We start from the raw sequence: 26,374 nt of genomic DNA, 5'->3' as shown, positions 1-26,374 counted from the left end.
GGAGCCTCTGCAGCGACAAGACCAGAGATTAAAAGTGTGTATGTCAGTTTTTATTTGCCAAAGTCACACACATCTCCACACCAACATCACTTCTGTCATTCTGCTGGAAGACCAAGAAAATCTCTCCTTCTAGTCGACAAAATACCTTGATGGACTTCAAATATCATCCAATGGGTGCAGTCATGCCGCCTTAAACATTAGTAGTTTTACAAAGAACTACAGATTAACTTGAGTTCAGGGAAAGTGAATCTCAAGTTCAAGTTCAAGTTCAAGACCTTTATTTGTCCCTGGGGGGCAGTTGATTCTGCCGCAGTAGCAGTAAAAAAACAGTACAACAACAACAACAACCACAATGACAACAACAGAGTCAAACACACAGCACAACAACAGCCACAAAAAAACACACAAGGCAGACAGTAGTAAATAAATGTGCAAGTGCATACTTGAATAAAATGGGAACTAAAGATGATGCTACCTGTACTGTACAGAGTTGAGCAGTGAGATGGTGGAGGGCATGAAGGAGAATTTGTATCTGTTAGTTTTGGCTAAAGGTTGTGTGAGGTGGGAACCAGAGGGCAGGGACCTAAATTCTGAATGCAGGGGAGGTGAGTGCTGTCAGACATGATGGATTTTGCCTTTTTTGAAGGCTGGTCATTCTACAGATCTGAGAGACTTTTTTTTCTGGGTACCGATGATTTTACTGCTAACCTTTGTTATCCTGGATAATGAGTTTTTCTGTTTCAGAGTGAGGGATGCAAACCAACCAATAAATGAAAAGGTGAAAACAGACTCAATAAAAGATTTGTAAAACATTGTCATCAAAGATCTGTCAACCTGAAACTCGGCTAACTTCCTCAGACAAAACAGACGCTGCTGGCTTTTCTTAACAAGCAAGTTAGTATTGTCCTCAAAAGTCAGTTTGTTATCAATGATGATGCCAAGATCCACAATTTCCACAATTTCAATAGTCCACAATTTCAATAATTTCTCCATTGACTGTTGTATTTACAGGGGCAGGGTGGTTGCGTCTAAAATCAATACACATGTCCTTGGTTTTTTTGACATTTAACTCTGAAAAGGCCTCACTGCACCAATCTAAAAAAATATTTAAAACAGGGCCATGGGACGTTTCAGTGTCATTTAACAGGCTCACAATAACTGTATCATCTGCAAATTTAACAATGTGGTGGTTGTCAGATTTACTGCGGCAGTCATTTGTGTACATGATGTATAGGAGAGGAGAGAGAACACAGCCTTGCAGAGATCCAGTTGATGTTCTTGATAAAGTGGATATGTGCTCATTCACCCTGACTCTCTGAGACCTGTTAGTGAGAAAGTCCAAAATCCAGCCCACAGTGTTACCGTCCAGTTTGAAATGTTGTGTGAGCTTCTCCGCCAGCAAATGAGGCTGAATGGTGTTAAACGCTGAAGAAAAGTCCACAAATAACAGTCTGACATGGTTTCCGCTGCCCTCCAAGTGCTTGTGTATGAGGTTGAGTAGAGTGATGGTGGCATCCTGCACCCCCCTGTGGGCGCGATATGCAAATTGCAGAGGGTCCAGGAGATGTTCAGTTTTGCCCAATAGTTCCTTTTTTATGAGTTTATCGAGTGATTTCATTGTAAGTGAGGTCAGGGCAACCGACAGAGTGACAGATTGAAAATAGGGCCTAATTGTTCGGCACAGTGGGTCAGCAAATGGCTGCTAATATTGTCAGGGCCAGGGCTTGTGTTCGTTTTGCAGTGCTTAAAAATGTTCACCACATCCTGAACAGAAAAAGAAAAAGAGGGAGTAAAATCACTGGAGCTTAAAAGACATCTTTTTAAAACAGCCATTTCACTACTAAAATCATGAATATCAAACCTAGAATAAAAATTATTAAGCTCCTGTGCTAGCGCCATGTCTGAAGTAAAGCCTTCTAGCACCACCCTTTTCTTTGTTTTGTCATTTAGTCCCGTCATAGTTCTGACATTATCTTAGTGGTACACAGTGTTTGTGTTACATGTTCATGTTAATGTATGTCCTGTCTGTCCAGGTGAGGCTGAGGGACAGTTTCTATCATGGTGGACAATAAACACATTTCATTTAATTGCATTTTTTTAATTGGACCACACAGCTCAAGGAATCCACTGGTACCAAGCTTGTCACGCGAGGCTGGGCAAGGGAACAACTGGGATTCAAGAACTGTCAGACTTGAGCCTTTTGGACTCACCCCTTCCCTTCCAGTCTTTGCGTGTTATTTACCGGAAGTGCAGTGTGTGTGTGTGTGTGTGTGTGTGTGTGTGTGTGGAGGGGGGTGGGGGGTGGTGTGTGTGTGTGTGTGTGTGTGTGTGTGTGTGTGTGTGTGTGTGGCGGCGGAGGAGGGGTTATTTAATTTATTTGAATTTATTTAAAAAATGTTCACGTTTTTTATGAGTCTTGCATCATTTATTCTGTAAAGCACTTATCAGTATGTTGTAATGCACATGTTGAAGCTGAAATAAAAACCATTTCAGCCTGAGGGTAAAACCATGCCTGACATTACTGTCCCAGGTCTGTGTGTGTGTGTGTGTGTGTGTGCTAGCTATAGGAAGACAGAGACACTGACCTCAGCAGCGTTCAGCTCCCTGGGCTCTGCCGTCATGAGGAAGTTCACAGTCATAAGGAACAAAGCCACATATTTTTAGGATAAATCTGTGCCTCTCACATCACTGCAGACGTGAGGGACGACGTCACACTGTCGTTCATTCTCATCTGCTAGCTCACATGCCTCTGTGGCAGCTAATGTTTTTAATGTCAGCAACATCTGGAAGTGCAAAAGCACCTGCACTGCATTCACAGTAATCACTTTACACACACTGCAGCTGGGACTGATAATAACAACTTACTATGTAGTTAGTGTATAATTTGGAAAGAAAAAAAAACCCAAGAACCAAAAAAAACGACTGGCTTAATTTCACTTAATTTCACTTTTTGTAATCCCATGAGTTTTTTTTTAGCTGTGCCTGGCAGCTGCTGTAAGTCACTCTGCTGAACCTACCAGCTGGTGATCATCTCTCTGAGTTTAGCTCCGCTGCTAAAGCAAATGCTTTGTCCTGGCAGAGATCCCACGTTCTAACCCCGGGTCAGTCATTTTAGCAACAAGCTGCTCGCAGTTTATCGTGAATTACGTGCTTGTTAAAATGCTGTTTTGCTAATTCAAAGAGCAACGCTAAGAAAACAATCCACAGTGACTGAAATGATGCTGGTGATTTAAAACCAGCATTTTTCCCAGGTGTGTGGGTGTGTGTCTGTGTGTGTGTGTGTTTTGTTGTTAGAGACAGGGTTAGGGTTAAGAGCTGAGCCTGTGTGTGTGAGGTACACAGATGTGAACAGGAGCAGAGCCAGCTGCATCTCATGGCAGAGGTCTGGGGCTGCACACACACTGCAAACGTTTCCTCAGCTTCATCAGGAAGTGAGACGGCAGAGAGCAGAGAGACGCTGTGACACAAACGAGTGGAGAGCAAAGCCACTCCAAAGAAAATGTTCCTTCACTGTCCGAGTTTACAAAGACGTTTAAAAGACCTCACAGCAGCTCAAGGCCCACTGAACCACACCAGCTACCACACACACACACACACACACACACACACACACGCACCACAGGCTGATTTTTTTTTTTATTTTTATTTTAGAAAACATCAACCAGCAGATCAGGTCAAAGTTTCTGAGAAAAATGTTTTTCTCCTCCAAACCCTGAGGTCTGTTCAACATGTGCATTACAGCGAACTGATAAGTGCTTTACAGAATAAATGATACATGAATCATAAAGAATCTGAGAAAATTTAAATGACAAAGTGTTTATCATTAGAAAATGAATTTACAGCAAAGTCAAGAAAAACCTCAGAGAAACAGGAGGAATGCCAGCCTCCATCACTACAGACTTATTTTATTAACATGCATGTACAAATACAGTAAATACAGCAGGTTACACACACACACACACACACACACACACCAAAAAGCTGAAGGTGCTACTAACCCTCATGTGATGAATCTGCCTCGTTCTTTAACACTGTTGAACTTAAAGCCATAAAAAAGAGGAGGTCAGGACAGATTTAAAACGTAAAGTATCAATATCAGTCTATCTATCATACAACCTCACTTTTCACCTGTCTGTGTTCTCTACTTGCTCTTTGTTTTCTGTGCATCACAGCAGCCACAGCAGAAAGAACCACAATAAGCACTGCCAGTACAGCAACTACAGCTGCTGCAGCATGATCACTCCCAACAGGTTCATCAGGGTCATTCACAGGGTTTTGACTCGTTTTGTCTCCACCTGAAGCGTCTGAAAAAAAAAAAAAAAAAAAAAAGACAAAGACAAAATCAAAGACAGAGACAGAGACAGAGTCAGGTTGATGAGTAACCAGATGAGGGTCAGAGGAAAAGGCTGCATGTCCTCCTCATCAGACTCATGTGGGAGTTTGTCTGGAAACATGTCAGTTTTCTCTCCTGACTCTCACTGACTGAACTGAGGGGAACATGTTTGCTACCAACAAGGGTTAGGACACATGTTCAAGACAACATGTCCATCTGTGAAGGGCTTCACTTGTGGAACAGCTGGGACAAGGCCTTTTGGAAAATGGACCTCACTTTATACATTTAAAATATAGATTTAACAATAAGGAAGGAAACAGAATAAATGATTCCTGCTGCTCACATCAGTCATTATCTACTGTAGTGCTATGAAATCATGATCAAAGTATAAAGTCAAGCTCTCATATTTCTGTCCTGTGTCTGTTCAGAATCCACCTCCAACATGAAATAAAACAGACCTCAGGTCAGATGTCATCCTGTCCCAGTTAAACTCACCTGGATCTACAACCTCCAGCCTGATGGTGCTGATGGGAGGAGTTTTAATAATGGCTCTCTTCATGTGTTTGGCCCCAGCAGCTATAAAGTGACACTCGTATGTTCCACTGTCCTCCTTCTTCACGTTCTTCAGAATCACAGACAGGTCGCCGTTCTTCATCTTTTTGTCTTTCAGCTCCACCCGGTTCTTAAAAGATGGATGCTGGTAGTCTGAGTCAATGTGTCCGTTTACAGAAAGGAAGACATATTCTAGTTCCTTCAGGTCAGTTCTGCTCCACTCTGCTTCTGCGATGTCGACACCATCAGGAGCCTGACAGCTCAGGGTGACATCGTCTCCAGGTTGAGCTGTCAGGTTCAGGTTCAGGGCTAAAGGACGATGGAAAAACAAACCAGAACAGAAAAGTTAACAACACAGATCTTCATAAATATTCCAGTTTTTGTCAGTTCAAACTTCAAATCGATCCCCAAACACTCAGAAGACAACAGTGAGATGTCGGCTTGGTCTCAGCTTCAGAGATGATATAGGTATAAAACGTGTTGTACAGCAAAAGCAGACAGGACTTGTTGCTGTTCCACTGACTTGTGTCTTTGTCTTAATAAAGACAAAGACCGACGCCTCGTCACCTAATTTCTCTTCTGAAGAGCCTTCCTGAGTAAAAAGACGATTCGACTGTAGCCATCTCTTCTGATATTTCATAAGACACGGCTGATCCCAAGACAACAAATATCAGTTCACAGGCTGGGATCAGACTCCTGGGCATTTTATTTTTTATTTATTTGCCCTTAAAAATTATAGTGCTCTTAACTACCACTAGCTCAGTAGTTATAAAGTTCAGAGCAAATGTTTTATCGGTATAAACATGTTCAGTTCAACATTAAACGATGTATCCTGTCACTTTACATAGACAGGTTGCAGATAGGTAGTGAGCTGTGGTGTAACTGGAGCAAAACCTTTGTTGTTTAGTTTTATCATTTGGTTGTTTATGAGTTAACAGTTCATGGCCTTGACATCCTAAATGCATCGTTATATGCCACCTGGATTTTTCTCACTTTTGCAGCACTGTACCTGCACCACAGGTGTGCAGTATACACTGAAGTACAATATGACCTAAACAAAGCTACCTTGACATCATCAGTACACTGACTAAATTTTCATACAAACATGTTGGCTTGTGCATAGAGTTTGCAGCACTGACGCTGGATGTCATCATCATCACACAAATCATCTCTGATTATGTGGCCAATATATCTTTAGATATCTAAATAAGTTCACAACTCCAAGCACTTGATCTGCTAGAACAAAGGAGGGAAAGTTTGACTTCTTGTCCTCCTTGGTTTTCACAATCAAAATAACACTCTTTTTCGAATTAAACATAATATCATACTGCACGCTGTGACAGGAACAGATTCTAAGCAACTGCTGCATACGGACACTAGAGGGAGACAGAATGACCAGATCGTCAGCATATACCAGGTGATTGATGAGCCTCTCTCCCACCATACATCCAGTCCTACACTGGTTTAGCTGTCTACACAAATCATCCATATACAGAATGAAAAGTACAGGTGATAAACTTCCTCCTTGTCTCACACCACTGGTCACTAGGAAAGGTGCAGATATACTTGTACCCCATCGAGCATGCATTGTCTGATGTGTATACCAGTCCTTTAACATTCTTATCATATAAGGTGGAACACCTCGCTCCTGAAGTTTGACAAATAGCTTTCCATAATTGACTCTGTCAAATGCTCTGGATGCATCCAAGGGACATAAAAACATTGAACTATTTTTTCTTCTGTTCAAACTAACCATCTCTTTCAGTGCATAAATACAAAAATCTGTGCTGTGCTTACTTTTAAACCTGAACTGGTTGTCAGTGGTGATTATGTATTGTTGGAGTCGATCCAAAAGAATTTGCTCCAGCACTTTGGAAAGTACACTTGCCAAAGCAATGGCTCTATAATTTTCTAGGCTGGATATCTTTCCAGTTTTGTCTTTGACAACAGGTACTAATTCTACAGCAAGCGTAGAGTCTGGTAATATTCCATGCATTAATAATCCAATAAAACATAAAGCAATCAACACTGAGACTCTATTTGATCAAGGCCACATGCTTTAATCGGTGATAATTTCTCTATGGCATACAGTACCTCATCTGGTCTAATAACCACATCATCATGGTGAACATCTCCAACAATAAATGCAACACCTCTAACACAATTAAAAATATCACAATAATGTTTCCTCCATAACTCAGCAACATTCAGATCCAGTTATACCAGAGATGCTAGTGCAGTTCCTTTACTCCAGTGAACTATCAGTTGGCTGCTATTTTCACAGCTTGGATGCAGGCTGCAAACACACAGGAGGTGGTCAGGAGACCAGCATTAAGAGAATGGTGTGCTGGTGTATATTGTGTAAGTAGTTCTGATAGGTAAGGTGGTGCAAGACCATGCAAGGCCTTATAAGTTAAAAGAAGAACCTTAAAATCAGCTCTGGCTTCGACTGGTAGTCAGTGAAGAGAGGCCAGGATAGGTGTGATATGGTCAAATTTTCTAGATTTTGTCAGGATTCTAGCCGCAGAATTCTGGACAAGCTGCAGGCTTCTAGTGGAACAAGTGGGAATACCAGAAAACAGTACATTACAATAATCGAGTCTGGAGGATACAAATGCATGGATTAAGGTTGCAAGAATGAGCTTAAGTGTTAACAAACCGATTTGGGTTGGTTAGGACCCTTTGCTCATTCCCACATTTTTCTTCTACCATACATTAAAGGAGTGCCTAGGGTAGAGTGGTAGATTACTATTTGCTCTAATGATTACATTTGTTTAGTATTGTCATAACAAGCACTAAAGGTATAGAAGTGAAATCTCTAAGTTCAGAGTAAATGGTAAAAAATGGTGAAGTTTAACCATCTCAACATTAACTTTAGCTGATAACAGTAAACTATAAATCCTAAAACAAAACAATAACTGCAACACCTGTGACATTTGCGGGAACCAAACACCCAGAGATCTTAAGAGACATTCAGAAAATTTCAGAAAAGTGGAAAAAGCCGACTCAGGGTTTGCGGTCTGCATGGCCCAAGGATGGCATCTTTGATCCTGCAGTGTGTGGGGATATGACATTACAAATAAAAGATTACTAACTGAAGGACAAAAGCAAAAAAACACCACAACAAAAGAGAATTGGAGTTGAAAACCTTAAGTTGATTTAATGATGAGGGGCAGCGATACAGGAAAATAATAAGAGAAGGCCTAGCCAAGTTAAAAACAATAATGACTAAAACAGATAAGAAAGAGGGGAAGGAAGCAGGAATTAGACCAAGACTATGCAGGGATAGATCTAGGCAGAGAAATCAAACGGACCCAACATACATCCACCAGATAGAGGAAGAGACAGTAGGCAAACTGCTGGCCCTGGGGGACATTAAGGCGATGTGGGCAAAGAGTTCTGGAGCTCCAACCATGGAAAACATTCTGAGGCACAGTCCGTAACTTCAGGACAGAGCGCTGCTTATTCTCAACACGGACTGAACTGCAGGGGTGGGCAGATGAAGCCTGATGAGGCTTCAGGGCTTTGAAAACAGAGAGCACAGTGACACCTGCTGGTCTGCAGAGAGTATAGCAGCCATTTAACCTGGAGACAGCTGTCACCGTCACAAAGTCTTAGAGCTGGTTCTCTGTATGAAACCCAGATATCAATTTAAATAAGTTATCACTCTTCTTCTTCTTCTTCTTCTTCTTCTTCTTCTTCTTCTTCTTCTTCTTCTTCTTCTCCTTCTTCTTCTTCTTCTTCTCCTCCTGGTCAGCTGTTAGCAGGATGAACGCGACTCAGAGGAAAAACATTGTTTGATTGATTGATTGATTGATTGCACTTTATTAGCCTGTCTGTATGGGCTGCTATGGTAACCACCTAGGCATCAGTAACCCCGTACGCCGATGATGTGGCTTTCTACAGTGGAAGCTGGAGAAACATCCAGAAGCTTCTGTGCAAAGTGTCGGCAGACGGTTTATTTGAGCGTCTGCATGCCGCTCTGCCAGCAGCAGCAGGGATTCTGCTCTGCACCTCCCTCACTCTGGATCTGATGTCGTCGTCGCGTCGCGTCGTGAGACACACAAAAGACTCTGACATCCGACTTGAGCGTCCAGAGCGACTGACTGAGACGCTTCTGTTGAAATCAGACTGGAGTCACACTTCACCTACAAAAGTGGCTTTTCATGTGGCTTTTCACTGTGCAGACTTTCTACAAACCAACCTGGATCTGCCAGAAACAGATTTGGGCTGTCAGTCTGAACGAGGCCTCAGAAAGTCAGTGTGATGCCCAGACAGCCGAGGGAGAGCTTTAATGACAGCAGCAAGACCAAATGTCAGGCATCACTTCTCTTACCTGGAAACACACTGATGTGACAGGATGTGTGTGTGGTCAGGTGGGTCGGTGGGTAAGTTATACACGCTAGCTAGCTGGTGCAAGAGCATGCTCTGTTTTTTCATGTGGTTGTGGCCAACATGGGGGAGGAGAAGGTTTGTGATTTCCTTTTTGAGAACTTGTACATTAAATCATCCTAAATTAATAGCCTAACTTATGATGATGATATTAAATTATATGATAAAGTTACCTCATTTTCCAAATGTCACCTTCAAGGTGTGTTTGCCTTTTGATGCATTTTGCACTGACGCAGAACGTCCTGTTGTCCTCCACCAAGCTGTGCTCGGCTGTCATTTACACTCTGCTACAAACTCTGTGCTGCAGATTCATCATTTCAGTCCGATGTTGTTGTTGTTTTCTTCACAGCACAAATAAACTAAATAATATCAAACTGAACTGAATAAACTCTTGTTCTAGTTTGTCTTTCCCAGTTGCTGCTGGGCAGAAAACCACAAACACCCCAAAACATGTTGTCACACTCACAGAGGAAGGGGGCGGGTTTTACTTGGTGTGACTGATGAAACTCAAAGTGTTGATCTCATATCAGTGAGCTGTGGAATGGAGAGCCCATCTCTACTACGGCTGCTCTGTGAGTACAAACTGGCTGTTTACTTACCTTAGTCTTTGTTTACTGACCTTAGTCTTTGTTTACTGACCTTATTCTTTGTTTACTGACCTTAGTCTTTGTTTACTTACCTTAGTCTTTGTTTACTTACCTTAGCCTTTGTTCACTGACCTTAGTCTTTGTTTACTTACCTTAGTCTTTGTTTACTTAGCTTAGTCTTTGTTTACTTACCTTAGTCTTTGTTTACTGACCTTAGTCTTTGTTTACTTACCTTAGTCTTTGTTTACTTACCTTAGTCTTTGTTCACTGACCTTAGTCTTTGTTTACTTACCTTAGTCTTTGTTTACTTAGCTTAGTCTTTGTTTACTTACCTTAGTCTCTGTTCACTTACCTTAGTCTTTGTTTATTTACCTTAGTCTGTGTTTACTTACCTTAGTCTTTGTTTACTTACCTTAGTCTTTGTTTACTTATCTTAATCTTTGTTTACTTACATTAGTCTTTGTTCACTTACCTTAGTCTTTGTTTACTTACCTTAGTCTGTGTTTACTGACCTTAGTCTTTGTTTACTTACCTTAGTCTTTGTTCACTTACCTTAGTCTTTGTTTACTTACCTTAGTCTTTGTTTACTTATCTTAATCTTTGTTTACTTACATTAGTCTTTGTTCACTTACCTTAGTCTTTGTTTACTTACCTTAGTCTGTGTTTACTGACCTTAGTCTTTGTTTACTTACCTTAGTCTTTGTTCACTTACCTTAGTCTTTGTTTACTTACCTTAGTCTGTGTTTACTGACCTTAGTCTTTGTTTACTTACCTTAGTCTTTGTTTACTTACCTTAGTGTTAGGGTTAGGGTTAGTCAGACATTCACATCAGTATCAGCTGATTGGTGGAAGATGCACAAATGCCTTCATGTGTTTCTCCTGCATCTGTGCTGGATTAAATCTCCAGTCAAGTCTTCATGAATCACAGTGAAGCCAAATGAGTGGCCTGCAGACTTTAGCAGGTTTGACAGGAAGTCCACAGCCCAGTTTGCATGTTGTTGGAGTGCAGCTGTCTTGTGTGATGGTGTGAAAAGCTCAAACCAAGCCGAGTCTCTTGTGTCCTCAGTGCTGACCGTGTCTCTGTGCTGCAGGCCCAACAAAGGTCAGTGCACTTCTCTGGCTGCAGGCCCAAAGTGTTAGGAGAGTCTCTGACTTCCAGCTTTACAAGAGTCAGCCCAGTCAGCCCTCTGTCCTTTGTCCCTCCTCTCCACCCCCACCCAGCCTCCCTGACTCTCAGGCCCAGCACAGCTCAGCTGTTTGTTCGCGAGTCTCTTGATCTGAGCTGTGAGGAAGATTCTGCTGGATGGAGAGGAACATGACCACAGAAACCATGACAGAGTGTGGAGACACCTGGGGAAGACTAACAGCTTCCTTTTCAGAGTTTCAGCGTTTTAAAACGCTTTGAGACAGAGTTTACTCCCATCTGCTCTTTCACCTGACCCACTCCACTGCTCTCTCTCTAGTTTTACCTCCAACTACAGGACCACCAACAACACCTCCAACTTCAACACCACCACCACAAACAACACCACGACCAACAACACCAGCCCCTCCTCCAGCTCCCCTGCTGTCTCCAGTCAGACTGCTCTGCCACCTAGTGGTGTTCTGTCCTTACTGCATCTCAACTCTGCTTCTGGTGTCTCTGTGGCGCCAGAGGTCTGCAGGTAAGAGACTGACTGACTGACCGTCTCTCTGTCTTGTGCTCTCTTGCTGCTGTTTACTGCCAACACGAGGTCAGAGACTAGAAAAATATCATCAGCCAAACTTAGAAAAATCAGTTTTTGCTGTGGATTCAGTCGATGGAAATAAATGAATCCTGCTGTTGCCTCTGTCAGTACCGGTCCTGTATTAGTAGAGGACAGATTTTCTGAATTTTTCTTCAACTTTGACCTGCAGGACATCAGCCACCTGTCTCCATGGCAACAGTACAGCCCAACCAGGCTGATGAGGGACTGGATGACGAGTATGATGGCGTCATTGCCAATGTCACCACCGAGCATGACTTCTGAGATGAATGGATGAGGATAAAAAGGAGTAAAACAAAAGTTAACCCTGACAGAGGAGTCCTGCAGTAACTGGACACTGACAATTTAATAAAAAAGAAATATGGGCTGCCAGTCCCAAAAAAGAAACCAAACCCTTGTCATATATAAAATGCTTGCTCACGCTCATATTTACCCACATGAATGCCAGTTAGTATGAAAATAATTGTTAGATTGCTGCAAGATTACATGTGGAACATGTGTGGCTTACCAATCTACCACTGTACATGTCATCACTGTCAAATTTCAAACACATTGAATTAAAAACATCACCTGGACAAAAACGTCTCATATCTGTTTTCTTTCTTTTGATGGACACCTTGATGGACTTCAAATATCATCCAATGGGTGCATTCATGCCGCCTTAAACATTAGTAGTTTTACAAAGATCTTAAGATTTACTTGAGTTTCGGGAAGTGACAATAAGGGCCAGTTTCTGACACATTTACAAAACACAACGCTCAACATCCAATCAAAATGCATTTCTCCCAAAAATCTCCAAACGTCAAAAGTTTACAACAGAAATCACAGCATGGACTTTTCCTGTGGAGTTCCTCAAGGTCTTGGTGTCCTGATGTGGGATTTTGGAGGATTTTTGAACATGTTTGTCCTAGATTAAATCAAAAAGGATGAAAATTTGAGACTCTTATCATTTGAGTAAATTTGTTGAGGCTTTGCTTGCCTAATATTTAATTCCCATCTCATTGACAAACTGACAGTCTCATTTACTTGGCATTGTTGGGGATCCTTGATTGGCAGTCACAGCAGCCCAGATAATTATGGCAGGGATTCAGACATGGCAGATTTTCTAAGCTAAACATCCAATCAGTGAACTCCAGTACCTGTGTTATGTGACTGTGTCATGTACGTCTTTTTAGGTTTGCAGGAGCGAAAATGAATCATCCTCAACAGCTGCTGTGTCATGGATTCAGAGGGACGAGGGAAGCTGGAATCATCAATAATGATATTAATAAAAATGATATCTGAACGGGGCCATCATTGACATCTGCAGTGATTTCACACACAAACTGGTAGTGATGGTGTTTAAGTCACCTGACCTGCTGGAAAACACACAGCTGAGCAGCTCAGAGTGTGTGGCCCCTCTGGTGGTTGTGGCCCTGAACAACCGCATAGACCGTTTATGCCACAGGCCGGCTCTGGACTTTTGATTGTGTGTGTTTGTTGTTTGTCCTCATGTGACCCTGATGCTGCAGTGAAGCAGGAGGTCCACATCACCGTGTGTGTGCAGACGTGAGTCTCCTGACTTTCCTCTCAGTGAACTGAGAACGAGCTGAGGGACGCCTCCAGCAGATAAAGACCTGATCTTCTCACAGGTTTTATGTGTTCATAGAAATAAACTAAACACTACTGTTAGCAGGAGAAACCATATCAGGGTTCTTGATCTTTTAAGGAAAACAGTCTCCAGGATTTTCAAGGACATGTTCAGTGACTGATGTTCATGTTAGCCTGAAGAGGGCGACATCCTTCAAAGATGAACCCAGTCACATGAGAGAAGTGTATTTTCGGTGACAGGAAAAAGAGCCTGTAATTGTGTGGGTGTTCCAGGAAGCCTGAGAGCTTTGTATATTAAACAAATCTTATCCTGTTATGATGTTGATCATGTAAACCCTTTGGCAGGCTCAACCAGTTTCTATCACAACACTTTTAGTTTCCTTTTTAGTTGACCTCTCTCAGCAGGGACACAATACAGCACCAGGCATCAATAATAATCAGAACCATAACCCTTCCTTATTTTGTCTTTTCATTTATGAATCGAGGCGACCCTCCCTGTCTTCTGAAATGCAGGAGCATCAAAGGTCCAGGTGCAAAAATCTGCATTATTTGAAATCAGTAAAGTATCTGATGTGTAATATTTCTCCAGTGTCTGATGCTGAATCTGTCACTTGGACAGTCTTCAGTGATATGAACTGCACATCATAATAATCAGGTTTCTCAGTTTTGTTTTGAAATATGAAAATACTGTGATATGAAAATGACAGCACTTTAATTACAGTTTTTTCCAATCGCTTTACCTCCTCTGTCAACTCAGAAACCCTGGTAACAAAACACTAAATCCATCGGCCTAATGAGAGGCACTCTGCCCAAAATAACACATTTTGTTTGCAGAAAGCATTTACCATGACAAAACATTTCAAACATGCAGCAAAAGCACATTTTGTCAGCGCCCAATACAACTAATCCAGCCACTCACTCACTTCATACTCGACACCAAAATGCATCCTTCAATCAGCTCTACTGTACTGTAACACAGCTGACAGCAGAATACAAAATACAGCTGTCAGTTTGAACAAGGTTCTCCTGTGAGCTGCACATTCAAATGTGAACTTACAGTAAAGAACTGCATCCAAACTCAGAAAGGCTTTGAAGAGACATTTTACTGTATTGATGGAAAAACTGAAATACTGTAATTCACATACAGTATTACACAGAAAAACTCAAAGGAATTGAAAAAAAAATACAGAATACAATTTATAGGCCCCTTTTTTGTAGGTGCATCCTGATTGATTGGTGATTGGTGATTGGTGGAAAGGGTAGTGATGCAGGTACAAGGTGAACCGTGTGTGAATCCAATGAAAAGGTATGAACACATTTTCAAAAGAAAACTTCTGCTGTGGTTTGGAGGTGAAGATGACGACAAAGTGGATCCCAGTTTCATTATACTGGAAAAAGCAACTGAAAAAAAAAACTGTAAAGATGAGTCATCTGGTTAAAACTGAAAGAATCTGAAAATGCACATGTGGTTACAGGTAGACGGGCAAAAGGCCAGTAAAAACATTCCCTGCTGGTGTCTAAGCAGAATTTTTGAACCGAGGCCAAGTTTGATTAGATGAAGTTAGAGCGGCAAATTTATGATCTCAGCCGTTAAAGACGCGGTGGGCGTGGCTGAACTTGTTTGGCTGCAGTTTTCAAACATTAATATTATCAGTTTTATCTCATGGAGGACAAAGTCTGTCCTGACAAAGGTCGCTCATGCAGACGCTGCTACAGAGCACAAACACACACTCACACACAAGGTCACCTAAAATGAGAAGAACGTACAGGAGCTCAAATCCACATCTCCATCCCAGTTTAATCCCAGTGAAGCAGTGAAGCATTAGACCTGCCATAATAATCATGGTTCATACACACAGACAAACGCCAAGGTGTGGCTCCTCTGAGGCTTTAGGCGAGACATGTACCAGCAGGTTTGGCTTCATGTTTTTCCTCTGAACACTGACATTCACTCCAGCACAAAGAGAAACAGGCCCTGCATCCTGTTCACTGTGTGTGTTATAGAAAAAAACATTAATAATGGTGAAGAGTCATAAGGATCGCACAGTGGTTATCTACATAACCTACAACCAGCATGTATATTTTTGTATATATTTTGTATATTATTGTACATTTTCAAAACCATTTATTTATTCAATATATGAAAACTGCAATTGCAGCATTCGTCAATATATTGATCCTATTGACAAATCCTTGTGTAAAGGCAGCTTCATCAGCCGCTCCTTCCACTGAAACCTAAACCTCCCAGCATCCTCCTCCCTGTCCTGTGGTGACAGACACAACACTGAGGCCTGACCAGGAGTCTAGAAAAACAAGCTGACTCAGCGCTGGGCTATGGGCTGCACTCCTGCTGCATCAACCACAGATTCACCAACATCACATTCAAAAACCTCAAAAAAGTCTGTCTTCCTTCTTCCTGTTTGTTAACTCGTTCTTTTTGTTCATTCTGAGCAACATGTTGTCAGTCCAGTCATTTTATGAAAAAACCTAGGACAAGAGAAGCAAACTCAACTGATTTTGTATCCTCAGTTTGTCCTGAGTGAGGGGAAAAAAGTCCCAAGAAATCCCATTGGTGGAAAGTTTTGAAAATCACCTCTATATGACCATAGAATACCAAAAAACAGGGTTCAACATTTTACTTTCAGATATCACTATAATAATTCACAAGTTGATTACACACAGAAAAAAAGTCAGTTACAAGTTCTTTGAATTATTCTGTTTACACATGCATATCACACATTATCTGATTTGATATGTGCTAATAAGGAATATAAGGAATAAATGCCAGAACAGATATTTATACAGTGAATTAAAAGGTTACTATAAATATATATATATATATATATATATATATATATATATATATATATATATATATATATATATATATAGTAACCTTGAATTAAAAGGTTACTATATATATATAGTAACCTTGAATTAAAAGGTTACTATATATATAGCAACCCTAATTCACTGTTTAAATGTTTTTAAATGTCCCCTCACTCAGGACAAACTGAGGATACAGAATCAGTTGAGTTTGCTTCTCTTGAGGTTTGTCCGAGGTTGACCCCAATTTTGGCCTAAAATAACCGGTGTTTTTTTTGTTCAGGTTTTTTTTCAGTATGTGGTGGTTTTGATCAGCAGGCTCATATTGAAGTGCTGCTGTATTGATCCAGCTTCCAATCACAGACAATAAACCGATCAGCAGGGGGCAGCGTGTCTCCGCCTCTCGTCCAGATAACATGAGGAAGTTATCTGGACGATAACTTCCTCATGTTTGTCCAATTTCCTCTTCGTCTTCTTTTTCTTTCTTCCTCGTTTTTAAGCCGTGAGTCAAAGGAACCGATCACCACCCGCCACACTCACACTCACACCCCCTCCCCCTCGCACTACCGCCCAAAGCACATGAAACCTGACTTCTGCTTTCCCATTATGAGGAATAATCTGCCAATAGAAGCATGCTGACCACTGCAGAAACACACACCAACACATCTACAGGGGGAGAATGTTTCTGAGGTTGTGGTTCCACATGAATGTTCATGTTCTCTGAGGAACGACCTCGAAACAACACGAGGCAGGAAGCCCACGGCTCTTTGAACAGACATCATGACTACGTGGTGATGCTGACTGCCATCTGGAAACAGTCCTCATCTGACCACACACACACACACACACACACACACACACACACTATAATTGTAAGAACACACACACCAGATGATTCAGACCACATTCTTGATGCTTTTTTTTTTTTTTGCTAAATTTACAGACATAAAGACACAAGGACACACAGACGTTGTATTGCTGTGTGATATCAGGAAACAGCGTCTGGTGGCTGAGGGTACACACGAGAAAAAAGAAATAATAATAATAATGGTTGTTTGTAGTAATAACAATACTGATGTGAAACTGTTTAGTGTAAACACCAAGAGTTTACAGTCTTCAGCCGCTGTCCTCCAAAACTCCTGAAGCATTTTGACAATATTTTACTAATTTTCTTTTTCATTTGCTGTTTGGTGAAGGTGAGGAAAGGATCCTGGTGAAGGTGAGGAAAGGATCCTGGTGAAGGTGAGGAAAGGATCCTGGTGAACAAACTAAAGTCCAGATTTTGTCTCCCATGTCCTTGTCTCCAGGTGGATTCCTCCTCACAGCGAGCCGACTGCATGTGGCTCAGTCTCGTCTGTGTCAGCCCACAACAGCTTCAACAGAGCCACGAGGCAGGGGGCTTTTACTTTGGAAGAACACTTTGTATGTGCTGCACTCTGAGTTAAAGCTGATCAAAACCTTTGGAGGAATTTAATAAACTCTGGGGTTTGGGCTGATGGAGACACTGAAGGGCTGGATGTTTTTTTTTTTAATGCCCTGAATTGCAGGAACTTTCTGTTGCGTAGTTTGACTCAGTTTCCTTCCTGCAGTTTCGAGTGGGGGAGGGGCCGCTGCTCTGTTTAAACACTTCCTGTTGAAACCGCCTGCAGCTGAACACAGATACCAAACTGAGTGCAGCCTGGACGCAGTGAATTCCCTGACCTTTTTAGGTTTCATTTCAATGAAAATCATCTGGCATTTTCAAAGAAAGGAAAGCACCAGCTCCCTCTGTGTGTCTCTGTGTGACTCAGTGTGTTTCCTCCCAGTTTCCCCAGAAGAAGAGCTGCAGTCTCTGAGGAGAGGACAGCGAGCGTCTCCTGTCTCAGCTCAGCAGCCACAGTTTAACATTCAAAGTCACTGCAGACAGTCTGAGCCTGTTTAGAGCCTGGGACAAAGTTACAGGGTAGAACTGTAGTTTTTCAAAGAAAGAACAAAAAAAAACTGAGTATCCTCTCAGTACACATCTTTGATCTGACAGATATAATCAGAGAGTCACAGAGTCTGATTACAACATGCACAAACTAAAGTCCAGCTCCACATGACTGAGTGTGTGTGTGTGTGTGTGTGTGTGTGTGTGTGTGTGTGTGTGTGTGTGTGGTCTTTTAAACGTCTTTGTAAACTCGGACAGTGAAGGAACATTTTCTTTGGAGTGGCTTTGCTCTCCTCCACTCGTTGTGTCTCTCTGCTCTCTGCCGTCTCACTTCCTGATGGAGCTGAGGAAAGGTTTGTGGTGGGACAGTGAGCTCTTCTCAGCAGCACACCTCACACACACACGCGCGCACACACACACACACACACACACACACACACACACACACACACACACACACACACACACACAGGCTGAGCTGTCTCTGTGTGAAACAACAAAAGAGTCATTCAACACCCTCTGATTAACTGAGCACAAAAATCCCCTGTGGTTTCTGTGGATGAGTCTGTACGTGTAGTACCATGACCACACACACACACACACACACACACACACACACACACACAAACACACACACACTGTTATGAATTGTGTTTTGTGTTGTGTTGGATGTACTGCTCTCTCTCTCCCTCCCTCCTCCTCTTCTCCCTCAGTACCTGCAAATCAGAGTGCTCAGTTGCAGGTGGACGGTAATTGGTCAGCTGGCTGAAGGCTGGTAGCTGATTGGTTGGGGCCGACTATATGTTCCAGCTGGTGTTGGTCTCCCACCCCCTTCTTCCTCTTTCCATCCCCAACCATGGAGGCTATGCAGAGATTGATTAGAGAGCTGTTGTGATTTGACTGTGTTTGACAGTCCCTTAGAGTGACCTTTTGTTAGTTTGGTGCAAACCTAGCTACTAGGTTATTTTGTGTTAAATTGTAAATAATATATTGTAAAAAGGAAAACCCAGAGCAGCTTTGCAGGAAGGAGAAGCCTTTTCATTTTGTAGCTTTTTCTCATGTTTTGACTCTAGGAGGTAGGTAAGATAATGTCTTTTGTTTGCTGTTTGGTTCTCTACCAGGTAAGGGCAGGGCTCCTTTAGTTGTTTTGTTTGTTGTTTTGGGCATAGTCTCCTGTCCGAGCTATAATAAAGAAACTGCTCTGTAAACTTCACCCTATTGTCCAACATTCTTGGGGATGAGAAGAGTGGGGGCTCACTCATGTTATGGATCCAGGTTCCCCTAGGCCGGGGACATAACAACACACACACACACACACCACAGGCTGTTTTTTTTTTTTTATTATTTCAGAAAACATCAACCAGCAGATCAAGTCAAAGTTTCTGAGAAAAATGTTTTTCTCTTCCAAACCCTGAGGTCTGTTCAACATAGTTTCAAGTTTCAAGTTTCAAGACCTTTATTTGTCCCTGAGGGGCAATTGATTCTGCCGCAGTAGCAGTAAAAAAACAGTACAACAACATCGACAACAACCACAAACGATGTTGTTGTACTGTTGTACGTGTGCATTACAGCGAACTGCTGAGTGCTTTACAGAATAAACGATACATGACTCATAAAGAATCTGAGAAAATTTAAAATACAAAGTGTTTTACCTTCTAAATGAATTAACAGCAAAGTCAAAACTTCAGACACACAGGAAGAATCTGTGAAGAATAAAGTCTGTTCAAACAGACAAATGAAGCAGAGAAGCTGCAGCTGAAATTTAAAATACACACAGAGCTGCAGTCACATTAAGAGACATCATCTTCATCATCATCATCATCATGATAAAGTAATGACTCCATGTGACGCATCACTCACACACACTACTTCACTGCACTTACATCACATTTTGCGAACTATTCTTAAATAATGAGCAGTGATACCTAAAGTAAAGGACCGGTAACACACACTGGTAAAATAACAGAGTCAATATCAATACAGGGTACCATTTGGTGTCCCAGGCAGAAATCACTCACTTTTCATGAAAAATTTGCAAAATAACAAAACTCTGAGGGTTTATTATAAATGGCCAAACATTTAAACACACATTGGTACAGAGATACATCTTTAAAAGGGTGTTTTTCATATTTAAAAAAATGTTCTATGATTAGATGCATGTGATTTTGCCATGTCCCAAACTCCTCTCTGCTAACTTCACTGAGTGAAATAAGTAGATAAATGATATACAATGTACAAACCTTTTACATGCTCTTGTTGCTCTCATCAAGTACTTGAATAAAATGAGTCAATTGGATCATTTATGGTCTAATTTCATAATAATAATAAACGTTTTGCATGTGTCCCTGGATTTGCTGTCCACCCCGTCATTAGGTGGTTACTGCCACTAAAAGAAACCCCCTGCTGTAATCAGTGACATCACTACCACTGCTCTGTCTTTTACAAATGGAGTGAAGAATAGCTCCTGCAGAGAGAGTACATATAAACATTTATATTTCGACATTTTCAGCATTTTATGATTGAACTTGAATGTGTTCAATCTTAATGTGTCCACCCTGTCATTGCAAAATATGAATCTATATAAATGCTTTTCAGAAATTCAAAATATGTTTGTTAAAGTATACACAGTCACCTTCCTAACGGATACATGTTGCTAGCTAATGGCCCAACATGTGCTCATTAAATGCAAACTTCAGCCACAAACGTCCTCCCTGTCATCGTCCACCCCGTCATCAAGTCTAGTTTTATAACAGTTTTATAAGTTTTTCAGTGTTTCAGAAGTCAAGTGGAGGACAAAACATATGCAGAGAAAGAAACCATTTGAAAGGATACCTATGTTTCTACTTTTTGTGGTAGGCCTACATTTAGGGACCAAGGGTTTTTGTTTTGTTTATATCAATCTTGTTTTTTCATCTAGTTGAAGGTTTTATTTATTTATTTTTGCTGTTGTTGAGTGTCATTTCCAGATGTAGCCTACCTGTGCACAATTCAAAATACAGTAGGTGAAAAAAGTCATGTTTTGACAAAAAACATTTGTTGACATAACCACATTGTCCACCCCGTCATGTCATTGTCCACCCCGTCATGTTCATGTTTTATGTGAATAAATAATTATTTTCACAAGTTATCAAAACCTTTTGTGTGATTTTGCTCTGAAGAGATTAGGGCCAAACAGTATTATTTCAAAGTTTGACCAGATACCTTTATTTATAGAGTTTATTCAGAAAAGAAAGTACAACTTTCACAGATTTTACATATACAAACATATTTTTCCATAATTTCTGTATTTTTGAGAGATGTTTTCCAGAAACTAAAATATATTCCTGAACGAGGGACCAAATACCTTTCTGAAAATGTACATTTTGTAATCAATATGATTACAATATTTACTCTATTATTTACTCTACTCTATTACTCTATTTAGAAATTGTCCCATGACAGGGTGGAAACATTTTGCAATTCACTTGTACTTTCTATGCTTGCAGTCAATTTATAAAAGGTGCAGGAGCTTGACCAACATGCATTTCTAACAGCCTAAGGTCTACTTTATACAATGGATATGGAGTTCAGTGGAAAATCTCATCTTTTTTTTGTGACATTGGGAAGTCTCAATGGCACTCTATACTGATATTGACTCAACACACTTCTCACACACTCCTAACACACTTCTCACACACTCCTAACACACTCCTGCTTTCAGCTGAGGAGCTCATGCATCCTCACTGTTCACCTGCCTGTGTTCTTTACTTGCTTTATGTTTTCTGTGCATCACAACAGCCACAGCAGAAAGAACCACAATAAGCCCTGCTAGTACAGGAACTACAGCTGCTGCAGGATGAACACTCCCAGCAGGTTCACCAAGGTCATTCACAGAGTCTTGAATCATTTTGTCTCCACCTGAAGCGTCTGAAACTAAAAATCAAAGACAAAGACAAAGACAAAGTCAGGTTGGTGAGTAAACAGATGAGGGTCAGAGGAAAAGGCTGCATGTCCTCCTCATCAGACTCATGTGGGAGTTTGTCTGGAAACATGTCAGTTTTCTCTCCTGACTCTCACTGACTGAACTGAGGGGAACATGTTTGGTACCAACAAGGGTTAGGACACATGTTCAAGACAACATGTCCATCTGTGAAGGGCTTCACTTGTGGAACAGCTGGGACAAGGCCTTTTGGAAAATGGACCTCACTTTATACATTTAAAAATATAGATTTAACAATAAGGAAGGAAACAGAATAAATGATTCCTGCTGCTCACATCAGTCATTATCTACTGTAGTGCTATGAAATCATGATCAAAGTATAAAGTCAAGCTCTCATATTTCTGTCCTGTGTCTGTTCAGAATCCACCTCCAACATGAAATAAAACAGACCTCAGGTCAGATGTCATCCTGTCCCAGTTAAACTCACCTGGATCTACAACCTCCAGGCTGATGGTGCTGATGGGAGGAGCTTTAATAATGGATCTCTTCATACGTTTGTCCCCAGCAGCTGCAATGCGACACTCGTATGTTCCACTGTCGTTCTTCTTCACGTTCTTCAGAATCACAGACAGGTCGCCGTCCTTCATCTTTTTGTCTTTCAGCTCCACCCGATCCTTAAACGACGGATGCTGGTAGTCTGAGTCAATGTGTCCGTCTCGATAAAGGAAGACATATTGTAGTTCCTTCAGTTCAGGTCTGCTCCACTCTGCTGCTGCAATATCAACACCATCAGGAGCCTGACAGCTCAGGGTGACATCGTCTCCAGGTTGAGCTTTCAGAACTAAAGGACAATGGAGAAACAAACCCAGAACAGAAAAGTTAACAACACAGATCTTCAAAAATGTTCCAGTTTCTGTCAGTTCAAACTTCAAATGGATCCCCAAACGCTCAGACGCCGTGGGCTCATTAGTTTGAACATCAGCCCCGTTCACAAATAAGCACAAGTCATTTGTAAGTGCAGAGAACATCCATCATATCTACAGTCTAAAACCTGCAGCTGAACTCCCCTCTGTGCTGAGCTGTGAACATAAACCCACTGAGAATAATCATCCTGTCGTCTCAACTTTATTGTCCTCTGCTTCTAGATTGGGTTAGGGTTAGTGCAGTTTACATTGTACTTTCAAATATCAACATTTTTTTTTTAATGCCACAGAAAAACGTTGGTGGAACAAAACCAACCCAGCACACACTGTACAACATCAAAAACAAAACTGAACACACACATTCAGGAAGAGGAGGCCTGCTTTGGAATGTGTGAGCCATCTAGACAAGAAGCATGTCCATAAAAGGAGTCATCTGAGGCACAAACAAACACACACACACACACACACGCACACACACACACACACACACACACACACACACACAACCAGCAGTGAGATGTGGGTGTGGTCTTATGAGGGTATAAAACGTGTTGTACAGCAAAAGCAGACAGGACTTGTTGCTGTTCCACTGACTTGTGTCTTTGTCTTAATAAAGAGTCCTGTCAGGCTGCTAAAGACAATTAAACCACAGCCATATATAATAACCTTGAATTAAAAGGTTACTATATATATAAAATAACCTTGAATTAAAAGGTTACCATATATATAAAATAACCTTGAATTAAAAGGTTACTATATATATAAAATAACCTTGAATTAAAAGGTTACTATATATATAAAATAACCTTGAATTAAAAGGTTACTATATATATATAAACCTTGAATTAAAAAGTTACCATATAACAGTGAATTAAAAGGTTACTATATATATAGTAACCTTTAAATTCACTGTCTAAATCTCTGTTCTGGCATTTATTCCTTATATTCCTTATTAGCGCATATCAAATGAGATAATGTGTGATATGCATGTGTAAACAGAATAATTCAAAGAACTTGTAATTGACTTTTTTTCTTGTCTTTGTGTGTGCAATCAACTTGTGAATTTTTATAGTGATATCTGAAAGTAAAATGTTGAACCCCTCTCCCCTGTGTGTTAAAAACAGTGTTTTTTGGTAATATGTGGTCATATAGAGGTGATTTTCAAAACTTTCCACCAATGGGATTTCTTGGGACTTTTTTCCCCTCACTCAGGACAAACTGAGGATACAAAATCAGTTGAGTTTGCTTCTCTTGCACTTTGTCCTGGGTTGACCCCAATTTTGGCCTAAATTTACTGGACTATCAGTTCAACATTAAATGATGTATTCTGTCACTCTACAAAGACAGTTTGCAGGTAGGTAGTGAGCTGTGGTGTAACTGGAGCAAAACCTCTGTTGTTTAGTTTTGTCATTTGGTTGTTTATGAGTTAACAGCTCATGGCCTCCACATTCCCCAGCATCGATCAGGCCTGCAACAGGGGTTGTTGTTGTTTTTCTTTTCTTTATTTCTTTTCTTGTTGCCGGCTTGGATGAGAGAGAGAGAGTGTGTGGCGGGGGGAGGGAGGTGGGTGGATGGGGGGCATTAGGTTATTTAGAATTCGTTAAAGGTACCATAGGCAGCCTTTTTTTTTTTTTTGCATAAATGGTGTTTGTGGTTAAACGAAAAATGAAACGAAACGAAATAAAAAAAGAACTGGCTGCTGTTTTCTTGAATTCACTGTCACTGATTATTACTTACGACTGCTTAGATGCAGCCGCAAACACACAGGAGGAGGTCCAGTGGCGGCTGTACTACCACCACACACACACACACACACACACACACACAGACATACACACACACACACACACACACACACACACTCACCTGTAGAGGAAGCAGCCAGGTGACACATCAGGTAGCTCAGAGCCAGGAGGGACGCAGCACTGAGAGAAGCCATGAGAGCGGAGATCTGCCTCTGACTGTGTGTGTGTGTGTGTGTGTGTGTGTGTGTGTGGCTCTAAGTCTCTCTCTCTCTGTCTTCCAGCTTCCTGAAGCTTCTCTATATATGTGGAGGCGTGTCTCTGGGTCACGTGATTTACAAGAAGCAGCTCTGGCGCTGCGTTCAGGACGGTGCCACACGTTTTCATTCAGTGTTTTTTCTTTATTTGTATTGTTTTACATTGAACTGTAGATTAAGACTGAAGACATTAACACATATGGACTATAATAAAATCTTTTTTCAGAAAGTTGTTGAACTTCACTTGGCTGTGCGGTCGAGGAAGGGCCTCGAGTGAGGAGCCATTGCTACTCTTACCCAGCCAGCTGTGTGATCTCTCTGAAATGCAAGAATGAGCTTACGTGTTAACAAACCGGTTTGGGTTGGTTAGGACCCTTTGCTCATTCCCACATTTTTCTTCTACCATACGTTAAAGGAGTGCCTAGGGTAGAGTGGTAGATTACTATTTGCTCTAATGATTACATTTGTTTAGTATTGTCATAACAAGCACTAAAGGTATAGAAGTGAAATCTCTAAGTTCAGAGTAAATGGTAAAAAATAGTGAAGTTTAACCATCTCAACATTAACTTTAGCTGGTAACAGTAAACTATAAATCCTAAAACAAAACACTAACTGCAACACCTGTGACATTTGCGGGAACCAAACACCCAGAGATCTTAAGAGACATTCAGAAAATTTCAGAAAAGTGGGAAAAGCCGACTCAGGGTTTGCGGTCTGCATGGCCCAAGGATGGCATCTTTGATCCTGCAGTGTGTGGGGATAGGGCATTACAAATAAAAGATTACTAACTGAAGGACAAAAGCAAAAAAACACCACAACAAAAGAGAATTGGAGTTGAAAACCTTAAGTTGATTTAATGATGAGGGGCAGCGATACAGGAAAAGAATAAGAGAAGGCCTAGCCTTAAAAACAATAATGACTAAAACAGATAAGAAAGAGGGGAAGGAAGCAGGAATTAGACCAAGACTATGCAGGGATAGATCTAGGCAGAGAAATCAACCGGACCCAACATACATCCACCAGATAGAGGAAGAGACAGTAGGCAAACTGCTGGCCCTGGGGGACATTAAGGTGGTGTGGGCAAAGAGTTCTGGAGCGCCAACATGGACTGAACTGCAGGGGTGGGAAGACGAAGCCTTATGAGGCGTCAGGGCTTTGAAAACAGAGCGCACAGTGACACCTGCTGGTCTGCAGAGAGTACAGCAGCCATTTAACCTGGAGACAGCTGCTGACACGCTGCTACAACACTGTGGACCTCATCCTTATTGTTCATATTTCTATTTTTTTCTATATTCCTTGTTTATAGTGTTTATATTGCTTGTTGCTATTTATTGTCTGTTTATAATGTAAATTATGCTTCATATTTTGCTATCCAATTTGCTGCTGTAATGCTTGAAATTACCCCACCGTGGGACTAAAAAAGGAATATCTTATCTTATCTTATCTTATCTTATCTTATCTTATCTTATCTTATCTTATCCTCTCAGTCCAGGGCCGGCTCTTGGCATAGGCGGTATAGGTGGTCGCTTAGGGCGCCATCTGCTGGAGGGGTGCTGCCAGCGCCTGCCACCCTTAGGGAAAATATTGGCTTTTTATTTG

General features: G+C 41.2%; 1 protein-coding gene and 1 long non-coding RNA gene across 2 annotated transcripts; one reads left to right on the top strand and one right to left on the bottom strand.

The window, feature by feature from the left end:
* Window positions 1-4,107: 4,107 nt before the first annotated feature.
* Window positions 4,108-24,715, bottom strand: LOC115376972 (CD226 antigen-like). Its single transcript, XM_030076824.1, has 4 exons — window positions 24,643-24,715; window positions 22,341-22,694; window positions 4,829-5,194; window positions 4,108-4,304 (listed from the first exon to the last, which is right to left on the bottom strand). Exons 1-4 carry the CDS (start codon window positions 24,713-24,715, stop codon window positions 4,108-4,110), a joined length of 990 nt encoding a protein of 329 aa, XP_029932684.1.
* Window positions 9,815-11,121, top strand: LOC115376754 (uncharacterized). The gene is made up of 3 exons (XR_003929846.1): window positions 9,815-9,849; window positions 10,931-10,966; window positions 11,086-11,121. It is a non-coding gene; the product is annotated as an uncharacterized LOC115376754 (long non-coding RNA).
* Window positions 24,716-26,374: the final 1,659 nt, after the last annotated feature.

This window comes from Myripristis murdjan, chromosome 18, assembly GCF_902150065.1.
Source record: "Myripristis murdjan chromosome 18, fMyrMur1.1, whole genome shotgun sequence".
NCBI classification, from domain to species: domain Eukaryota; kingdom Metazoa; phylum Chordata; class Actinopteri; order Holocentriformes; family Holocentridae; genus Myripristis; species Myripristis murdjan.
Note: the sequence above shows the minus strand (reverse complement) of the source record. Positions and strands in the feature narration are given on the sequence as shown.

What these genes read in the sequence shown, in the direction of transcription:
- LOC115376972 (XM_030076824.1), bottom strand. Translation starts at nt 24,715, where the DNA reads ATGGCTTCTCTCAGTGCTGCGTCCCTCCTGGCTCTGAGCTACCTGATG. An exon ending in CCTGGAGGTTGTAGATCCAG is followed by an intron (nt 5,195 to 22,340) that starts GTGAGTTTAACT and finishes ATCGTCCTTTAG; the next exon opens with CCCTGAACCTGAACCTGACA. An exon ending in GCTGGAGGTTGTAGATCCAG is followed by an intron (nt 4,305 to 4,828) that starts GTGAGTTTAACT and finishes TTTTTTTTTCAG; the next exon opens with ACGCTTCAGGTGGAGACAAA.